This window comes from Mytilus trossulus, chromosome 6, assembly GCF_036588685.1.
Source record: "Mytilus trossulus isolate FHL-02 chromosome 6, PNRI_Mtr1.1.1.hap1, whole genome shotgun sequence".
Classification (NCBI taxonomy): domain Eukaryota; kingdom Metazoa; phylum Mollusca; class Bivalvia; order Mytilida; family Mytilidae; genus Mytilus; species Mytilus trossulus.
In genome coordinates this window covers 9,517,541-9,538,553 of record NC_086378.1, presented here as the reverse complement: position 1 = coordinate 9,538,553, position 21,013 = coordinate 9,517,541, and the positions used below count along the sequence as shown (strand labels likewise).

The 21,013-nt window shown below is 31.9% G+C and overlaps 2 protein-coding genes across 2 annotated transcripts; one reads left to right on the top strand and one right to left on the bottom strand.

The window, feature by feature from the left end:
- Positions 1 to 3,679: 3,679 nt before the first annotated feature.
- LOC134720754 (cytosolic iron-sulfur assembly component 2B-like) lies at positions 3,680 to 9,554 on the bottom strand. Its single transcript, XM_063583240.1, has 5 exons — positions 9,295 to 9,554; positions 6,156 to 6,235; positions 5,483 to 5,608; positions 5,133 to 5,178; positions 3,680 to 4,437 (listed from the first exon to the last, which is right to left on the bottom strand). Exons 1-5 carry the CDS (start codon positions 9,416 to 9,418, stop codon positions 4,328 to 4,330), a joined length of 486 nt encoding a protein of 161 aa, XP_063439310.1. The 5' UTR covers positions 9,419 to 9,554; the 3' UTR covers positions 3,680 to 4,327.
- LOC134720755 (cytochrome b5-like) lies at positions 9,489 to 17,844 on the top strand. The gene is made up of 6 exons (XM_063583241.1): positions 9,489 to 9,648; positions 11,693 to 11,729; positions 12,229 to 12,320; positions 14,514 to 14,540; positions 15,639 to 15,679; positions 16,561 to 17,844. The coding sequence occupies exons 1-6, from the start codon at positions 9,541 to 9,543 to the stop codon at positions 16,643 to 16,645; spliced, it is 390 nt and encodes a 129-aa protein (XP_063439311.1). The 5' UTR covers positions 9,489 to 9,540; the 3' UTR covers positions 16,646 to 17,844.
- The last annotated feature ends 3,169 nt before the right edge of the window (positions 17,845 to 21,013 follow it).

Below are 21,013 nucleotides of genomic sequence, written 5' to 3'. Positions count from 1 at the left end.
TTCTGCTCACTGTTTCTCTCTGTCATTTTATATTTTTCCCAAAGCACAAAAAGGTAAAATATGAATAGGAGCAATCATTCCTATAATAATCAACTGACAATTTCAATTGTAAAATACATACAAAACATATCCATACAACATTTTCTATATACTGGTAATATTATGATTAATTATAGTTCTTTTTTATAATTTAGTTTCAGAGAAGGTATCAATAAATGATGGGGAGGACAGGGGGTACCCTTCTCCCTTCTCCCACCCCTCTTCTCCTTATCCTATTTTTTTAATTTACCAGAAAAAAGAGATATTTTATTTTTTCATATTTTATTTTTTTTCTCTGACTTTTTCTCCTTTCTCCCAGCCTTCCTCTCCTTTCTCCTACCCCCTTTCTTCCTGTCTCCCTTACCCCTGTCCTCCCCCTCATAAATATTCATATCTTGTATGATTAATATAAGACTTTGTTAGTGTTCATCTACTGTATCACTAGCCTGTCCAAACTGAGGTTTCAAGGTTGAGTCCCCCATGTGGCACGTGCATTGGACTTCAACTTACCTACTAAAGTTCATTGTTTGTCTCAGAACACCCTAAACTGGCCCCATGCAATAGTCAAGACAGCTGAAAGTGAACCAAATACCAATCAATCAAAATCATTGATTTGTTACCTGCTACGCATTCTGATGATATCCTTACTAGTGGTAATGGGTGGCTGTTCAGTGGCCAATTAAATACAGTTCAGGATAAGAAAATGTTGATGCAATTCAAATATGAACCATGTAATGCATTATACCAACACATAGAGATGGAACTTAAATATACTACCTCACAGGGTAATGGTCATGCCAACATAACCCAAAGATCTAAAGACTTCCACCAGTTTTTGGTCTAACTGCTTGATGCCTTAGTACTAGCAGGGAAGCAGATAATACTGAGTAACCTATGTATCAACTCTGTATACAAGTGACACACAAAAAAGAGAGAACAGACAGACTTTTCAAATGAAATTGCTTAAAAAAAAAATGTATTCGAGTCAAAGCTTTTAATAACTTGAAAACTAATAATTAACTCTTGAAAGAAATACACAAATTTTCATTGGGGACTAATAACAGTAGAATCTGTTATAAATGTATTGAAATCAATTTTGCATGGGAAATAACTCATTAAAACAGGAAATCATTTTTACCTGAATGTTAATTAGAAATTACTTAATAAATTAATCAAAGCTGACTTAGGGAACAGTCATTATTTATCAGCTGAGGGGTTCAGTGCATTTTAGGGGGGGGGGGGGGGGGGGTCATTACCAAAAAAATCACACAGCTGGGGGGGGGGTGTTGCCATCAACATTTTTATTTTACTGGGGGGGGTCACACAATGAAAGTTTTTACGTCTGTCAAGTATATAAATTGTTGACGATATTGTAAGTAAGTGTGCAATCTCTTTGATGATTTCTGTCATTTTAAAACCTTTGAAAGCACCAGCAGGATGCCCAATCTCTCATTTGTAGTGTATCTAATCACTCATTTGTTATGGTTGATTTCCCATAGGATGTGAAAATTTACAACCAATTCATAAGATTAACAACTGTATAAAACATGAAAAGTTTCTGAACATGCAGTTGAACATGTTTATTTCAACTTTCTAAAGTGTTAAAATCATGTTGATGATATTTCTTAGAATAGATGTAGGACTGTTAAAGGTGTGTACATTCTAAAATCATTTGATAATTATAAAGATATTATTAATTTACTAAATTATTACAAAGTTATCGATTAAGATAAAGAATATTTAATGATTCAAGTAAGGGCCTTTAATTTTGTTGGGTAGCATGGCATTCACAAACTCAGGGATTTAGAAAAACTATTCCACATTGAAATGAAATTGAATGTTCTTATAATAATAAACCTATATATACATGATATATATACAACTCGTCTAAACATCAACCCAACAATGTTAGATCTGTAAATTTGCTTTCGCAAATTTTTGATTCTTCCCTCGCCGGGATTCGAACCCATGCTACTGTGATATCGTGACACCAAATCGCCTGCACTGCAGCCGTCCCGCTAGACCACACGACCACCTGGGCTCTCAAAAAAGAGCTTTCGGTGGCCATATGTTACCTTTCCACGTCAGTTTGAATCTAGCGGCGTACTACAGTACATGATATATAAGGCATGAAGATGTTATTGTTACAGATCAGCTAAATTATCTATAGTAAAGGATCCTACAAATTAATGTAAGATACAGTCACAGAAAATAATTATATATATATATATATAAATATAAGCTCCAAAATAATGTTACTGTATATTCATATTTGAAGCAGGAAGGACCAGAACCATAAGTTGCACTCCCTAAAACTATATGATTGGAAAAATAAAATCCACAAAACATTTATAAAACTTTAAATTTTTAATAAAGGCATTAAATGAATTGAGACATTTTCCTTCATTCTGTACACGAACCTTCGAGTTAAATTGCGATCTATATTTTTTCATTTAAATGCTCATTTTGTCTTTTTTTCTTGCATGTGTCAGAAATTCATGTTTCAAGAAAAAAAAATCTGAAAAAAAAATCGATGTGATATTTCATGTATTCAGGCTGTTTTATTCAAAGTAGAATTAAACTGAAAAATATTAACCAAAATCAGTTCCATCAGCTTCAAAACAAATTTAAAGAACTTTGAAGGTCATGATGAACATCAAGGGAATATAAAATTACCTTGTAGTTTTTTTGTTTTATCAAATAAAAATATTTGAAAATAGTTAGGGAATATCAGTTATTAATGACTGCTAACATGCAGTCAAACTGAATATTATCTTTATCAAATTAATAAGTTCAATAAAGGCAACAGTAGTATACCGCTCTTCAAAACTCATAAATCCATGGACAAAAAACAAAATCGGGGTAATTCAAGCTACTTATACTAAATAATAGAAAAGAGGGACGGAAGATACCAGAGGAACTTATAATTGTAGAATGTAATGATAAAAAATCAGTACAAAATCAAAGAAAATGACTGCAATCAGAGAAAATTTCTTTCTGCCACGCATACTCGGTAACAGATAGTGTCAATGTCCACATTCTTCCCATAGTTATTTGCCCACTGTTAATTAATAGGTTTTTTTTTTTAGTAGGGGGGTCATACTTATGAAACATCATTTTAAGGGGGGTCATTATGTGGTTCATAAAAATTATGGGGGGGGGGGGGGGGTTGCCAACAAAACTTTTTGATGTGAAAATTTGAACCGACCCCCTCAGCTGATAAATAATGACTGTTCCCTTATATCAAAATTCAATCTTTAAAAATGATCAATCAAATGCTGTTTGGTCTGAAATATAAAGATAACCACTACAATCTTAACTTCTAAGAAAGAACATTCTTTTACAGTAATACTTTTATATTGATATTTTATTCATAAAGGGAGATAACAAAAACCCTCAGCAGAAGGTAAGAGCAGCCTATTATTAAAGTCTTGCAGAGGGGCTTTGTCATTACAGTTTGGGGATGTATTATGAACAAATATAAAATATTTAGTATTGCTTTTTGGAGAATCTGTTGTCTGGTCAATGGGAGATATGAGTTATAGAAGTATATCACTAAAGGGAGATAATTGTTGAAATTGCAGTTTAAATCGATATTAAACATGGGAGATAACTCTGTGCAATAATTTAAAAGAAAATAGAAGGTTTTGATGTTTTATTCATTCATGCACAATTCAATTTGAAATCTTTCCATGTTCAATTTAATGAAATTGATACAATTATACAATGAAAAGACACTAAAAACTGCAACATTGTCTTAAATTTACTGTTTTCAATAAACTTTTCATGAAAGCTCATAATGACTATGTGATCTTGTGAATGCAATAACTACATGAAGTCACTGTTGATCAATTTATTTACATATATATTCATAATAATTATTAATAACCAAAAATGTATTAACGTGTCTTGGGTATAACTAATTTTTATAACTGTACCAAAAGAAAAATGAGTTAATAACATTTTTTGGCTATTCTCTACTGTAATATGTTGAGGTACCGTAGGCATTGGTAGAGATTTTTTTTTCTATTATTTTTTCAAGCAAGTAAACAGCAAGTCAGCCAAATATTGGAGGTGTTAAAAATTCATCTATGACTAAAAGTCCTTGGCTTTCTTCAACCTTCTACACATTATGTAAGTTGTCCAGTTGTAAATCAAGTGTCTATTTGTTTTAATTGTTATTATTTATATTTGAAAAAGTCTTCAGACATTCTGCATTACACTTATGTTCCTAAGGCCTGAAAAGTGATGAAAAGACATGGATTTGGGTAAATGGGGAAATATATCTCTATGCTATTTTTCTTTTCTGGTCATCCAAACACTGATTAACAACTTCTATCAAATGACTGTTCTCCAAAGCTGCTGCCACTCTTTCTTTGTCAGCTAATTGTTTGTTTACTGGAAATATAAAAACAAAATGATTAGAGTACTGTCGATTCATTATTATTCGATTGATACCAATTTTCGCGAAATTGGATGGCACAGATGAACCACTAAATTAAATGTTTAACGAATGACAAATTTTCTGAAGGCTTGTATGCATAATTTAGCAAAACCACGAAATTAAATATCCACAAACATAAGTTTTCTTTAGTCCCAAGAAAATTGGTACCCACAAAAATAAATTAATCCACAGTAATGTGTAATTATCATCTCATATGACAGGAGTCCAATGTGTGTGGGTCCCAGATCCAGGAACAATCTTTCTAGGAGGGGGGCTTTTCACTTTTGAATTAGAAAAGTAGAGGACTTCCATAGTTGACACTAATGTTTAATACATGACAGTTGACTGTATAAAGAAGGACAGTTCACTTCAAAATTCAAATGGTCTTGGACCTTTCATAAATTAAAGCAAATTTGAAACCCTGGAAAGTGCATTTTCCTAAAAAAAATAAAAAATAAGATGATGTTTGTATCACGTTGAATCCTTAGCAAAAAGCCCAAATGTTCTCTTATTTATACATTTTGTATGAGATCACATGTTGTGACATCATACTGACACCCAAGAAAAAGGCTCTATATGAAACCGTTGATTTAAGAATATAGGCTCTCGAGAGGGACAATGTAACAGTTAACATTTTGAAGTAAATTACCTGCTTCTTCAGATGCATGTGCTCCAGGTGTTATAGAAACATCTACCTGTTATTAAAAAATGTACATTATTCAAAACATGTATGCTTTAAAATTGCTTATGGTAACTATGAATTATCTATTACCATTCATTATCATGTTTAATATGAGATTAAGATTGCATGCAATTGACCAATTGATACTTTGAATGTTCTCTTTTTTTATCAGACTAAAAGCAAAGAACAATATCAGATAGAAATCTATGGTAGAATATACATGGACATTTTAATATCATTCTAAGGTACCAAACAACCCTCATTAATTAAATTAGTTTAATTGTTTTTCTGTGTCTTTATATTAACATTCTTGTTACCTTGAATCTTGGTGGCAGAGATCGCAGAAGTTTGACCCGAATAGACAATCCAATCAATGTTGCCATACTACAGTGTGGAATTGTGGGTGTAAATTCTATCGTCACTTTATTAGCATCATCATCAACCTGAAAGAAAATTCATATCACGTTATAGTGCATATAATTTTAATGAACTGTAGGACTTTCTATTCTCAAACTGATAAAATTAGATCTTTCCCTTTGCTCCATTAAAATTTTTCTTGTTGCTCATCTAAAATACATCCTATTCAAGATTTTTGTCATTAACACTGAATATATATAGAGAAGTGATAAATGATTTTATGTATTTCATAATTACACATTTTTCACTCAAACAGTGTCTTGGAAATATATCTTGAGGTTATAAGTTTATTTCATCTGATTCTAATGTTCTTTTGAATATCTATTGAATTCAAACACCTGTAAGACATTGAATTGTCCATAAACTACACTTTTTTGCAGTTCTTAACTTGTTCGTAATCCCACTTAAAGTGAGTCTTTTTTTACGGCAGATTTTTAATAAAAGGTTAAATAATGAACAGTGTAGCTTAGTAGACAATTATCGGGAAACACATCACACCATGTTTGTAAGATTTACATAATTGACATAACTAACATCTTATCTTTTTCATTCACTTGATAGTAAAACACTTACAATAACTTTGCTTTGCTCAACAACATTCAATTCCTCTAATGTCAGTGGATGTTCAGGGTCATTTATAACACGAATTAAATCTGAAATTAACATTTTATTTAACTACATGTATACAATGTAAGCTATAGTAAGACAATTTATTAAATGGTATTAGGCAGAAATGAAAAAAACAGAACTTGGAGATATATGCAAAAAGGCTCAACGACAACATGTGAAGAATATCAACTATTAGAAATTGATCAAGAGAATAATTTAGAGTAATATATTTTCATGCTTTTTAAAGGCAAGATTCATAAACGTTTATGAACTACACTGAATTCATGTTAGATCATGTATTATGCCTATAAGTTGTGCTTTGCATGATCCTTGGTACTTCTAAAACCATGATGGAATTCTGATAGTATTTAATTAATTTCTAGATGTTTCATGATGTAGAATACTACTATGTGTTGCACACTACTCCATTAGCTCACAGTTAATTTCTAATAGTCCTTGGTGTAATACTAACATGCCATTACTGGACATCGCAAAGGTTCCTGTAAAATTTTGACGTCACAATAGAAAATATCTGACGCCACAATGGAAAAGCGATATTTGTCTGACATCAAATTTAAACCCGCCAGATTCATGGGTCAAGTGAAAGGATCCAATAGGTAATAATTATGTGTTGGAATAATTTATTGTGTAATATGGGGATGAAGTCCCCAATTACGGTAGAAAAATCAATAAAAAAAAAAAAAAAAAAAATCTGGAAAATTCTCCGAATTTTTCATTCTACTAATGAACTCAAAATCGTTAACTTTATTTTTTCAGATCTACTTCCTGTTCCGCTTTTTCCCGCATTTGCACAGATATCTGTCTTGTTTGCATGAGACTTTGAAAAAAATTATATTTATCAGTCTAGTAAAATATAAGATTGGATCTCAATACAAATTCAATTTTAATAATTGTTTGATATGGAAAAAACGTTACGTCACCTGATGAAAGCGTTTCTTTTGTTTACATCGAATATGATGTTATAACTTAAATAACGTCACAGCTAATACCCTAACAACAGAACCAAAATCAGGAACGTTACGTACGGTATTTCCGTTTCTTTTATCAACATGATTGAATTTAAAAAAATAATACATACAGACTTCGTCCCCATTCACAGGTTATGCCTGCCTCATATTAACCATTGTAACCAAATTCCCCCTGATTCTCCATGAATGTAACCAACCTGATTCGTCATGCAAGGGTTGCCATGGTAACAGAAATTGCATTTGTGTAACCAGTGTAACCAATGTAACCATTAGGTGAAGGAAAGATACAAATAGACTGGAGAAGTTGTGAATGATTTATATGATAGTTTGTATGGGTGTAACCAATGTAACCAATGTAACCATTATGTCAATGGGGGTTACAAAAAAATAGACTGGAGAAGTTGTGAATGATTTATATGATAGTTTGTATGGGTGTAACCAATGTAACCATTGTAACCATTATGTCAATGGGGGTTACAAAACAAGATACCTCTTCTTCTTCTTCTTCTTCTTCCGAATACGGGAGTAGACTCCTAGGTAGGAGTGTAAAACTTCCCGGAACTTGTGTGCTATGTACATATGGACTTAATTTAAAAACAATATGACAAAGAAAAATCGTTATCAATAACATATATACATTATGTACAGTGGCTTTAAAGTTTAATAAGTTGCTGTGGATCCTTCAAGTGTTAGAGTGGATATGCCACTTTTGAAGGATTCCAGGGTGTCAGACATACCTATTGCTTCAGGTAGTGAGTTCCAGTCCGAAATAGTGCGAGGATAAAATGAAAATTTATAGAAATCTTTATTTGTGGATATTTGCCTAAATTTATGTTTCCCCCTAGTGCGTCTATCAGAAATTGTTAAGTTGTCCTTAGGAACTTCCACTAACCCCCAATTTATTTTATACAGCATAGTTAATCTAGCCTTCTTCCTTCTAGATTCTAAATTTTCCCATTCCAATGATTTTATTAAATTTGAAACTGCTCCAGGTGATCTGTCTTTATAATCATTAAAGACAAACCTGGCTGCCTTACGCTGTACCTGCTCAACCTGAGTGATGTGTTGTTTTTTGTACCGATCCCAGACAGGGGAAGAGTATTCGACGACCGGACGGACAAGTGATGTGTACGTAAGGTTTTTAACCTTACGTGTGCAGTTTTTTAAGTTCCTACGAAGAAAACCTAAGGTCTTATTTGCCTTACAAGTAATATTGTCAATATGCGTTCCCCAATCAAGATCATGGCTTATAGTTACGCCTAAATATTTGCTGTCTTTTACTGCTTCTAAAATATGATTATGTAATATATAATCAAAAGTTGAAGGTTTACTTTTTTTAGAAATATGAATTACATAACACTTCTCAGGATTAAAATTCATTTGCCAATCCTCTTCCCATTTTACTAAACTAGACAAATCTTTTTGAAGTAATTGTGCATCAGAACTATTATTTACATTTCTATAAATAAACAGTCATCTGCAAAAAGTCTTGCATTGCAAGTTACATGTTCGGGTAGGTCATTTATAAAGAGTAAAAATAATGTTGGGCCTAAAACTGTTCCCTGAGGGACACCAGAATCAACTGCTAATTTTGAAGATTTTACACCGTTTAATAGTACTTGCTGTTGCCTGTCAGCTAAAAAGTCATTTATCCAATTTAAATTTTGATTTCTAATACCATAAAATTCTAATTTCTGGGCTAATCTTTTATGTGGGACTTTATCGAAAGCTTTGGAAAAATCTAAAAGTATGACATCTATTTGGTTACCATATCCCAATGATTTAGCAAGATCTTGTATGCTGATGATAAGTTGGGTCTCACAAGACCTTTTGCTTCTAAACCCATGCTGACTATCATTTAATATGTTATTAATTGTAAGGTGTTTCCTTATGTTGCTTGTTAAAATATGTTCTAAAATTTTGCAACATATTGCAGTTAATGAAACTGGTCTATAATTAATAGCGTTATGCTTGTCACCTTTTTTAAATATAGGTACAACATTAGCCTGCTATATTCAGGTGCACATTTTGTGCCTTATATGGATTTACTCAGCTGTCATATAATTTCTATAATGATTTGGTTGATTTATTCTGTCATGTCAGGTATATCTTACCAAAAACTTCTCTAGTATCTATTTTATCTGTAACACTTTCATCCTGTTCCTCTGGTAGGATCGCTCTCTCAGAACCAACTTCGTATATTGTAGGATTTGCATTGTCTAAATCATTTTGGGACATTTTGAAGTGATTTCATGCTAATCCGGAAAATACATAAAGGGGAGTAACTCTCTTCGTCCGTTTCGGAATTTATAGGTTTTCTTTCATTTCCGGGACGTTCACGAAATCTCGACTTTTGCAAAATGACGGAAGTTTTTAGAGAATCCGACGTAAAAAACAACACTGATAAATCAAAGACTCTTATGGTCATTCACGATAATGTTTATGATGTTTCAAAGTTTCTTGAAGAGGTAATTTTAATGCGCAGATTATTTTAAAGACTTGACATTCACAACTTGGGCCACATAATCATAAAGGTCAAGATGTAGGACATTCGAAACAAAAAAATGAAATTGGCATTATTCATAATTTCTTTTGTGCTAAACTATTTAAATGGGAGGCATTTTCATGTTTTTATAATGTATTTATTAATTTCAACAGTAAAAGACTCATGCATGCATAATTTACAGATTATTACATAACATTAAACAGACTACTTTCATATTCATACACTGTTTTGTTCATTTCCTATGTCAAATTACTTATTATGTTATTACATGTAGGTCTCATTTAGAGCTGATTGGTCAATTACACCATTTACAAGTAATATAGGATCAACTCATTTACCTGTGTACTGGTCTGATTAAGTCATAATAAAACAACTGGCATGACTGGTTGGTCTATGAATATGGACAAAAGAAAGAAATTCGTCATTCAGCATGTTCAAAGCTAATACTTAATAATAATTTCATAATAAAATGTCAATTTTATTGTGATATAATATTTTGATGTATATTTATCATGAATCTAATAAACTGCATGGTTGGGTCAGTCCACATTTTGACCTTTATACATGTACATGTACCATGACATCATACTCAACAAAAACTTTACATAATTTGATTCAAAGTTAAAATAGCTTTATTTTCCTGTAAAGTTCTTGGTCCCATTTATTATTACCAATTTTGATGCTAACCATCTTCGCTAGCCAAGGGTTACGATCCACTCCCGCTCTCTTCACCCGTGGCGGATTGAGCCAACATTTGTGATAACAATGTTGCACCATCTATCGGAAGATAAAAACCACGCCAATTCCGAATACATTAGTCTTGACCAATGGTAGCACTTGAACTCTTCAGCTTGGAGGTAAAAACACGGTAGCGTCTAGATGCTACACACTTGGTAAAGCCGGAAATGAAAGCATACTGCAACATTCATGCATTTGTGCATGAAACATACACAGGAACTTCCATTTGTTGATTAAAAACATTCAAGATTTCACTAAATATAGTCGTAGGTTTAGGGATGTAAAGGCTTGTTGCACAAAAAACACGTGGCAATTGTTTACAAACACTTTCTACATTTACACGTGATCATGTTACAGGCGCATTTTGATTGGATGCAGCGAGTTTTGACTGCGACCAATAAAAATCCTTACCTTGTGTCTCCGAAATTTTATCTCAATCCGCCAAGGGTGAAGAGAGCGGGAGTGGATCGTAACCCTTGGCTAGCGAAGATGGATGCTAACAAAATAGAAATTAAAACAAAAATCAACAAAAATTTTACATGATGAAATGCTCCCTCTATCTGACATGTACTATCCTTTACATAACTTTGGTCTGACATTGTCCACATTTTCTTGGTTCAATACATGTAACTTTAAGATATCAAAGTTTTCATGATACATATATATTTTTATTATAAAACTACAAGCAATACATGCAATAGGTCATTGAACTTTATTCTTCTTTAGATTCATTATAGGAAGTAGTCATACCATTTTTTACCAGAAATCACTGTTTACTGGTTCATTATAAATCACAATGAAGTTCAGATCAAATTTTGTGTATTATATTATAAATTAAATGATGTTTGTATAATAGGTCTTATTTGACATGTTTGATCCTGATCTCTCATTTACAAAGTCCTTTAAATAATTTTATATAAATTTAGGATACATTAATATGTCATGTATGTAACAAAGTTTTTCAAAATATATTATATATTATTTAGTAAAATATTTTACTGATTTTAGTATCCACTCTTGAAAAAGAAATATGCTCTGACAGAATCATTGTATGTTCATCCATTTTGACACCAAGTTTGTAGAAATAAAGTTATCCAGGGATTGTTTGAGGTTCTGTAAGAGATCAAATATTTGCTGAATGGCCTGTTAATATATTTAGTCAGATTAAAGTCATAAGTGTACTTGTGTTTATTCTTGTTATTTTTTGTTTTGATAAGTTATCATTTTCATAATGAATACAATTTTAATAGTAGTTTCCTTTATTTTAGCATCCTGGTGGAGAAGAAGTATTATTAGAGCAATCAGGTATTAAAAAAAATCATCTAGATTTGTTTAATATTAATAAATTGAAAATGAAATAACTCCACAAGCACTAGAATTTAAAATAATCACTTATTGGGGAAACTATGCAGAATGATTTTGTACTATTTCCCTTACTTAATTTGAATAAAACATATAGATGAAAGATATAGGGAACAGGACAGAGACATATTGATTCTGGGCTCAACAAATCTGAGGTCATATTCACTGCTTAAAGATATTGTCCCCTGTGTAACACACTGATGAGACAAAGATACACCTGTCTTCTCCATAGTTGAATGAAAGAAGATGTTGGATAAATGTCAATGAGAGTATTTATGAGACAGCAATCTTACAATATGTGTTTAAGAAAAGTAAATATCTTTCAATTTAAGCCACACACAAGATGTGCTTAGCTTTAAAAGACAATTTACATTCTTCAAAATATATATCACATGTGAATAATTTTGTTGGCCTATAACTTTTGATCCATTGTTACTTTAAGGTCGAGATGCCACTGAAGCCTTTGAGGATGTTGGCCACTCAACTGACGCAAGAGATCTTATGAAAGATTACATTATAGGAACATTACATGAGGTTTGTTTAAAGTCATCTCAAGACCAAATCTTTTTGGTATTTTTTGTTTAAGAATTAATTTCTTGTCTGTATCTTGGTCTGTTATACATGTATATCAGATTAAAGTTAGATTTAGACAGGTTACTATGAAGTTGTAGTTGTAATACATGTAGCTTAAAACTTAATATTCATCTTCATCATGATGTTAATTTTCATCATAATTTTTATACAGTGAAACCTGGGTAAACCGAACCCTGATAAAACCGAATTTCAGTTTAAACCAAACAATTTTCAAAGTCCCGAAAAATTTCCCTATCAATTAACGTGAATATAACCTGACAAAACCGACCCCTGTCAACACCGAATTCTGAACGCTTTTTGAAGGCTAGTTAGAAAATTAGAAAATTTGTCTTTAAAATTACCTGTCAAAATCGATCAATAGCAATCAAAACAAAAAAGCATTTTAATTATTTGCATGATTTAATTAACAAACACAGGAATACAGAGTATCCCCAAGGGTATTTTAGGTTAATTAACTGGTGAGTTGTTTTAAAAAACTAGTTAGCATGTTTGTGTCCATGTCTAAAGTGATTTTTTTTTGTAAAGAAACGTTAAACTGGTCAGCTACCCCCCTGGCCGATAATGACAAGGAAGGACCTTTCAGATCAATTAAATGCACGTTACTTAAATAATTACGATCACAAAATCGTAACTGCCATTTTGTAGCTAAATTGTTTAATTTAAAAATAGTTTTAAAGCTTTTCACTGGATTTAGAAGTCGTGTAACACAACAAGGTCAATGGCTTTCGATTGTCGGATTCCCGTTAGAGACCATATACATGTATATTTGATTCGGATGCTCACAAAGACATCTGTTAGCAGTTCTGCAACAATAAAGTCCAAGAATAAATTGGAGCCCTGCTGTTGTTTCACTCTTATCGTGTGGCGCAGTATCAATCAGCCACTTTTGTCCGAGAACTCGTGTTTACAATGACAATTTCGATTCAACTACGGAATCCTCATTTGACAGCAACTGGAAATCTGAATTAGTCAGGGAAAATAATTATCAAAAGCAAAATCCCTCCAAGTCAGACATCTCACAAAAACGAGCGTGATTGATTTATTAACAAATATGAAGCAATACGTCTATCTTCATCTACTTATATTTTTTACATTTACATCTAAATCAACACAAAATAAATTGTCGTCTGTTGTGTCATCTTTAATCCCTTGTCAGTCAGTGCCAAAATTATTTTGGTGTCGACTTCCGTTTACCTCTATAATAGGAACACCTGTGAAAACCGAACAAAACTCAAAGTCCCGTGGGTGTTCGGTTTGGACAGGTTTCACTGTATATGCTAAGTTGAGATTTTTAAACCATATTACAAATTAGAAATGTGCAGGCCTGTAGCCAGGAATTTCCAATGGGGGATTCGTTGGACTCACAAACTCGACTTTAACAGTCACAGTTCGAACAGAACATTGACTTTACCAGTGCTTATTTGTTTTCAAGGGGGGGGTCATCCGAACCCCCCTGGCTACGGGTATGATGTGATAGGGTGAGTTGCCATGCTTTTAGTGGACATATATATGATTGTTTTAGTTGCTTGTCAGACTGTCCTATAATACATCAGATAATTTTCAACATGTTTAAGAGAGAAAGCAAAACAAAAAATACTTTAAGCATTCCAAATATTAATCTAGTAAGATATATCTGTCTGAATTAATGTTGTACATGGTCATGTGAAATTTCCAGTGGCAAATATTACATACATATTAGGATGAGAAGGTTTTGATGTGATATGAATGTTAACCTTGCTTTGTACAGCAAATTATATTGGATTTAAATGTTAAATTTATGTCAGAAATCTATGAATATCATTATATTTTCATAGGTATACATGTACAGATATTAAAAAAAGGTATCAATCAAGACAAAATTTTCTTGATGCTTTTTTTTGGAATGTTCATTATCACTGAACTAGTATACATATTTGTTAAGGGGCCGGCTGAAGGACGCCTTTCACTACATTGGAGACCCTTTGGTGGCCCTCGGCTGTTTATGGTAAGGTTGTTGTCGCTTTGACACATTCCCCATTTCCATTCTCAATTTTATCTCATGAAGTTATACAAAATATTGATGAAAATGTGATTAGCAAACATTCATAAACTCTCAAAACTTAAAATAATAAAATTACATTTGTTTTCTTGCAGGATGACAGGAAATCCATACCAATTAAGGTAAGTTAATTTAATGTATTGTGTGTGGACGGATGAATCCACAAGTCTAAAAGTTAATGTCTTACTTGGATTATTTTATATCACCACCAACAATCCAACTATACACTAGTGGCCAGCTGAAGGACGTCTCCGGGTGCAGGAGTTTCTTGCTGCATTGATGATTGAACACCCATTGGTGGCCTTCGGCTGTTGCCTGCTTTATGGTCCATTTGTTGTCTCTTTGACACATTCCCCATTTTTATTCTCAATTTTACTTATTTGGTCCTGAAGTAACTTGGTATAGAGGTTGATAAATATGGCCTATTTGATTTAGTTCTTTGATTGGTATATATATGAATTAGACAATATTTACACATACCGGTATTTACAATATCCATGTAGCTTAAGGGGGTACCCAACACTTTCACTAAAATTAATTTGGCTCGTTTAGTTTTCAAAAAATTTAATCAAGCATTTACTTTGGCCCTTTAACAAAAATATAAAAAATTTCAAAAACTTTGAACCACCCATTTTATCAGAAAATTACACTGGTTATATAGCAGTTTGACAAACACCAATTTCGATCACTGAAAAGCTTAAGGTCAAGTTACAGTAAATGGGCTATGTCACAGATTTCAGTAAAATTTGGCATACAACTCTGGCTCGATGAATTTCAACTGAAAATCGAAAAAAAAAATGCATTTATCTCAATTATCATTTGAAATATAACTGATTGAATTCTTTCAAAACGGGTGAACATTTGTATAGAAAGCACATAAAATAGGCGAAAACCCTTCTAAAATTTGTCTTAAAATCGCAAAATCTCCAATTCTACTCCATAGATTTTTCTTATAAAACTATATGTTGTTGATACATAAATTTCCGTTATAATGATGCAGAATAAAGATAGGGTCACCGACTTCAATGAAAGGAGAGTGGTGGTTGATACTAAAGGAGTATTCAAGCTCATAAGTGGATGACAGACTTACAAAGCCATGGAAGAAAAAAATAACCATAAGATAAAACAACAGTAAAGGAAAACATGTTAATTGTGAATATTAATATATATTTACCTCAAGGGTTAATCTTTTTTCTTCACATTTGAATTTTTTCTTTCAGGAAAATACAACAATAAACGCACCTTCATCAAGCCAGGGGAGGTAATTATGATAATTAATAATGAAATAATTGTATTGTGTAAACTGTTTTAATATTTCAAAATGAAATTTTATGCACAAATATGTGAGAAATTAAAACTTTTTTTGAGGAGCTTTTCTTATAACTTGTATTAAGGATTGATATTTATACATCATTCAGGTCAACAATAGAGATTTTGTTTTAAATACATAAAGGTCTGAATGTGTAGGAAGGGTAGAAACCTTGGTTAGCTTGCTTGTTAGCTGAACTGTGAAGTCATTATAAGGTAAGGTATACTACCCTTCTTTCGAAGTAGTCTTATCTTACAGACAAATAGTTTGGTTATATACATGTATCTGTCGGATTAGATTACTCTTAAAGAAGGGTAGTTCATCAAACCTAATAATGACTTCATGGTTCAGGTAACAAGCAAGCTAACCCAGGATTCTACCTTTCCTTACGCACTCAACAAAATCGGCTATAATTGTCAATGCATGTGCTTAATGTTTCTTGTTAATAAAAAAACAAAGAAAACTGAATGTTTTGATTGAACTTTGTCATTCATTTCCTATTTATTCTTTTCTAATTGTGAAATTGATTTAATGTGATGATGGTCATTGAAACATGAAATTTAAGCTATAAAAAGAGGCTTCATCCATTCTTCTCTTTTTGAGATCTAAAACTTTTAGCTATAACCGGAAAGCTTGATTCAACATACAAAACCACTTTGTCTCTTTGGGTACTGGAATCTTAAACCTCTCTTTTACAGGCAGTGTGTTTACCAACTGAGGTATTAAAAGAAGTACTTCTTTAGCTCAACAACTCATGACCACTATGTACCTATCACATGTACTAAGGGAAGCAATCCTGTCGCATAACATTTTAATGATTTTGTTTTTTTCAGTTCCTTGACTGGCTGGCTGATTCCATTTGGTGTTGCATTGGCCGCAGCTCTTGTTTATAGATATTTTATGTCACAAAACAATTAACAAATGTCATAGTTCAGTTTTTATAGTTTTAAAAGAAGAATGTATGAACGGAAAGTAATGTAAATTGTGAGGAAATATCGACGGTTGTTGAAATTATTTATTATGTAAAGTATGATCAAGATATAGGGATCAGTCATTTTTTCATCTGTTTTTGTTGCCTTTCTTTTCAGAACATTGCTTTTTAAAGAATTATTTATACTTTCAAGATAAAATAAGTTAAATTTTTTACGTTTAATGTTTTTGAAAAATGACCATGACTGTTATTAATGGCACAATTTTGCATTTAATTTTTTGTACAGAATGTGCTAAATTATGATCAGTAATATTTTTACTAACACTATTGAGGAAGAAACTAAAAAGGTTATAATGAGGAGAATTTGTTTGATATTTTGTTTAGCAGAATAGAATGGTGTAGCTAAGATAGATTTTAATTTTAATCTTGAATCATCTTAAGAACTGTGAACATTTAGTTTTATATATCTCGACTAGAATATAATTTATACAATCACACCATAACATAATTGGCTAAATTTTATTTGTTTTGTAAACTGTCATTAATGATAGGATTTTTGTTTATGCTTTTATAAAAGTTCTTTATAGTTTCATATATTATCAAGTATTATGAATTTGTATTTGTATAATACAATTTTTAAATGAGATATATATTATACATATAATGGTAGATAGTGTTACCAGTAATTAGTTAAACAATATTTATCCTTTTCTTTCTGTTTTAAGGAAAATTCTGCTTTGAAATTCATTTATTTTTTTGTTCAGATTTTCGTCAAGTTATCACATTGAGGATTGCAAAAGAAAACACTTCAATATTCTGTTTCACAAATTAAAGAGTTTAAAAACATGAAAAAAAATGTACTTAATCATTCATTATGCTGATTTATGTTGTGCATCATCATTTAACTGGAACAACTTGTAGCATATTTCATTCAAGAAGTGAATAAATAAATAAAATAATTTAAAAAATAAGTCTGCATTGTGCTTTATAGTTGTCCATTATCATAGCTGTGTTTGTTACACAAATCAATAATCTGTGGTACTGTGAAATGTAGGTATGATGAAACTTGTGTATTTTTATATCGATTCCAACATGTATCAGAATAAAAGTGAGAAGCAGAATGAATCATTGTATGTGCTATTCTATTATGAAGCTTACAATCAGAAATAAAGACATTTGCAATTTATGTATATAGATCAGGAATAAGCTAATAACTATTATAAAGAAGGCCTTGGTAATTATTTCCATACATTTTTACAATATTTAGCATTGATGTTTTATAGACAAAGAAAGATTGGGGCCCACTGACTGCCTAAGAGGGGGCCCACTGTAGTCATGCTTCAGTTATTCCCTATAATCAACCAATTTTCTTTTTCGTTAAGGCCCCCCCCCCCCCCCCACCTAGACGAAGGACACCAAAACAAATAAGTTCTTCTTCCCATCAAAAGAAAATAAGAAACTTGTAAGAATTGGCATAAGAGTAGCGCAGAACAGTTGATTTCTCAAAGGCTACTGTACATTTGGAACATTATCCTTCTGTACCATATATTTATTAAATAAAATACTCAAAGAAAGTCAGATGCATGGGGTCTTTACCATGGCATGAAACAAGTGCCTGTAGCAAATGCTTTTCAAAGACTAGGCAAGGTCTACAATTAAGTTGTAGGTTTTACTGCTCTTCCATAATGATTTGTACCACATTTAGTCTTGAAAGTTTCAGAACAATGGTGGTGGTAGAATTTTTGTAATAAGCTTTATGTTTCGGAAAGTAGAAAATCTAGATGTTTTATACTTTGTATACAAATGCCTTAAAGGTTTCCATTTTGCATGCATCCATTGTCCTTGACTTAAGCTTCATGGTTCAGCTTTTTCGTTACACAAATTTCTTGCTTATAATGGGTAATAGGATAGCACAATTTTTGAATCTCAGATTTATACATAAGTTTTTCGTTTCTATCAGACAGGATTAACTTGAACTTGGCCTAAATGCATTTTCAATGTCTCCGTGTTCTCATCTTGAGTGTAAGAGGCTGTAAGGTCAATCTTAAGCTGAACAAATCAAAGATTTTGAAATTGATATTTGCTGCTCTCATAAATACATTAAGGAGTAAGAGAAAAGACTGGTTGGCTAGGATAATGTGTCTATGTAGGCTGATAGGTCTTTCCAAAGATTTTAACCAGTGGCAGACTTAAGAGGGTAGGAACAAAAAATTGTTTGCATTTAATTGTCAAAAATTTTGGCTTGCTATGCTCATCGATATTTTTACCAGTATGTTCTTGCCTTTTCCCATACTCTTGATCTGCCCATGTTAACCTCGTTAACTAACCTATTTAAAGTTTAGGGCAAATAAAATAGTATGTGTGGTCCCAGTTACTGAAAAAAAGTTAGGGTAGGGAGGTATGGATTTTTTTTTATTTTATGTTTTTTTGTTATATTGAGTCAAGGGAGCATCATTCTGACTTTAACAGTGCTAAATGAAAAATGACAATAAAATCTTTAGGGTAGGCTAATTTCAAGACCAAAAATGAGGGAAGGTAGGGTCACTGGAACCACACATATATTTATATTTGGCCTTAGTACAGCTGGTATACTTCAAAATCATATGGCCGCAAAAATTTTTGTGGTCATATATTGGTATCACGTCAACGGCTTTGTTGTCGTCAGCGTTGTCTGAATACAAATGGTTTCCTGATAATAACTTTAGTATAAGCCAATAGAAATCAATAAAATTTAACACCTTGTTTATAACCACAAAAGGAAGGTTGGGATTTATTTTACAGGTTATGGGGCAAACAGTCTAGGAATTAAGGGCCAAAAACAAGCATTTTTGAAGTTTCGTGACAATAACTTATGTTTAAACGTATTGATCTCTTTGACATTGTACCACAGGGTTCCATATAATGAAGGGAAGGCTTGATGTCAGTTTGGGGTTAATATCCCTGAACATTTAGAAATAAGGGGCCAAAAAGAAGCATTTTTCTAGTTTACACACAATAACTTGTGTTTAAGTGTATGGATCTCTCTGAAATTATACTACAAGCTTTCTTACTACAAAGACCCTCTACAAAGGAAAGGCTTGAATTGAGTATTAGGGCTCTTGCTCCATGGGGTTTTCAATAAATGAGGCGTAAAAAAAGAGGCCTAAATAAGCATTTTTGTAGTTTACAGTTAATAATTTGTGTTTAAGTGTATAAATTTCTCTGAAATTATACCACAAGTTTTCATACTACGAAGTGATGGTTACAGGGAGTAATGGATCAAGTCATTAAGCAATTGGGGGCAAAAAAGGGGAAACAAGGGTTTTTCTGGTTAACGGACAATTTAGACAGTTTAAAAGCAGTGTAAGAGAGGTAATCCAATTCCAATTAAAATTTAAAGAATACTGTTATATATATATATGTTACAGTAAATAGGTGAAATTAGGAATTACATGTAATTACTAAAATTTAGGAATTACAGGTAATTCCTGATGCACTTAGTTAATACAAGTAATTCCTTAAACGGCCCAGTTATTACCAGTAATTACTAATTTTCAAATGAATTTTTACACCTATTTACTGACTGCTAAAACAATATTGTAATATGGTCAGATGATCAAAAGTTATGGCAATACTAACTACAAGATCAGTTAGTACTCTTAAAATATTGAAAGGTTGATTTTTATAAAAAAATATTTTGAATAAATATGGACTTTCAGATATTTGGTTAAATCAGAGTAACTTTAGTTTTAATCCAAAATGGTTAAAGTTGAGCATTATACAAATAATTTTTTACCAATTTCAGCAGACATGGAAATCAGAAATGGAAAATTCTCCATAAGTATTATGTTTTAACTTTAAAAAAAAAACTGAGTAAAAAATATTTAGACTTATTACCTCATAAAGAAAGATAAGATAACGTTATGTAGGTTAAGAACTGGAATGAATTGTTATGTGCATTAGCTTCGAGATATAAAAAATAAATATATTTTTTTTGTTGTTAAATCATTAATGATATAGTGAAATTATAAATCACTGTTAGCAGCCAATCTGGTTCTATTTTGTTAAATTAGCTGAGAAACAAGGTTGATGAGTTGTGCATTTGCGAGAGTATAATTGGACCTCATTGAATACGTATTGACCTTCAATTTAACCCCTAGCTAGAGATGGTTTATCGATGTATTATGCTATTAAAATTGTAAGGGTGTTGCAGAACATATAGTCTCGCCTACGTTTGCTCTTAATCACAGGCACAACAAAAATGAGGATTTTTTTTTTTATAATTTTCCTCTAGACACTATCTTTTGACTAGTACTATTAGAAGCTTCTGTCAAAATTGGGTAAAAATCCAGGATGTTATAAAAAATCTAATGTTT

What these genes read in the sequence shown, in the direction of transcription:
- LOC134720754 (XM_063583240.1), bottom strand. Translation starts at nt 9,418, where the DNA reads ATGTCCCAAAATGATTTAGACAATGCAAATCCTACAATATACGAAGTT. An exon ending in AGATACTAGAGAAGTTTTTG is followed by an intron (nt 6,236 to 9,294) that starts GTAAGATATACC and finishes TGTTAATTTCAG; the next exon opens with ATTTAATTCGTGTTATAAAT. An exon ending in ACATGCATCTGAAGAAGCAG is followed by an intron (nt 4,438 to 5,132) that starts GTAATTTACTTC and finishes TTATATTTCCAG; the next exon opens with TAAACAAACAATTAGCTGAC.
- LOC134720755 (XM_063583241.1), top strand. Translation starts at nt 9,541, where the DNA reads ATGACGGAAGTTTTTAGAGAATCCGACGTAAAAAACAACACTGATAAA. An exon ending in TTATAGGAACATTACATGAG is followed by an intron (nt 12,321 to 14,513) that starts GTTTGTTTAAAG and finishes GTTTTCTTGCAG; the next exon opens with GATGACAGGAAATCCATACC. An exon ending in GGAAATCCATACCAATTAAG is followed by an intron (nt 14,541 to 15,638) that starts GTAAGTTAATTT and finishes TTTTTCTTTCAG; the next exon opens with GAAAATACAACAATAAACGC.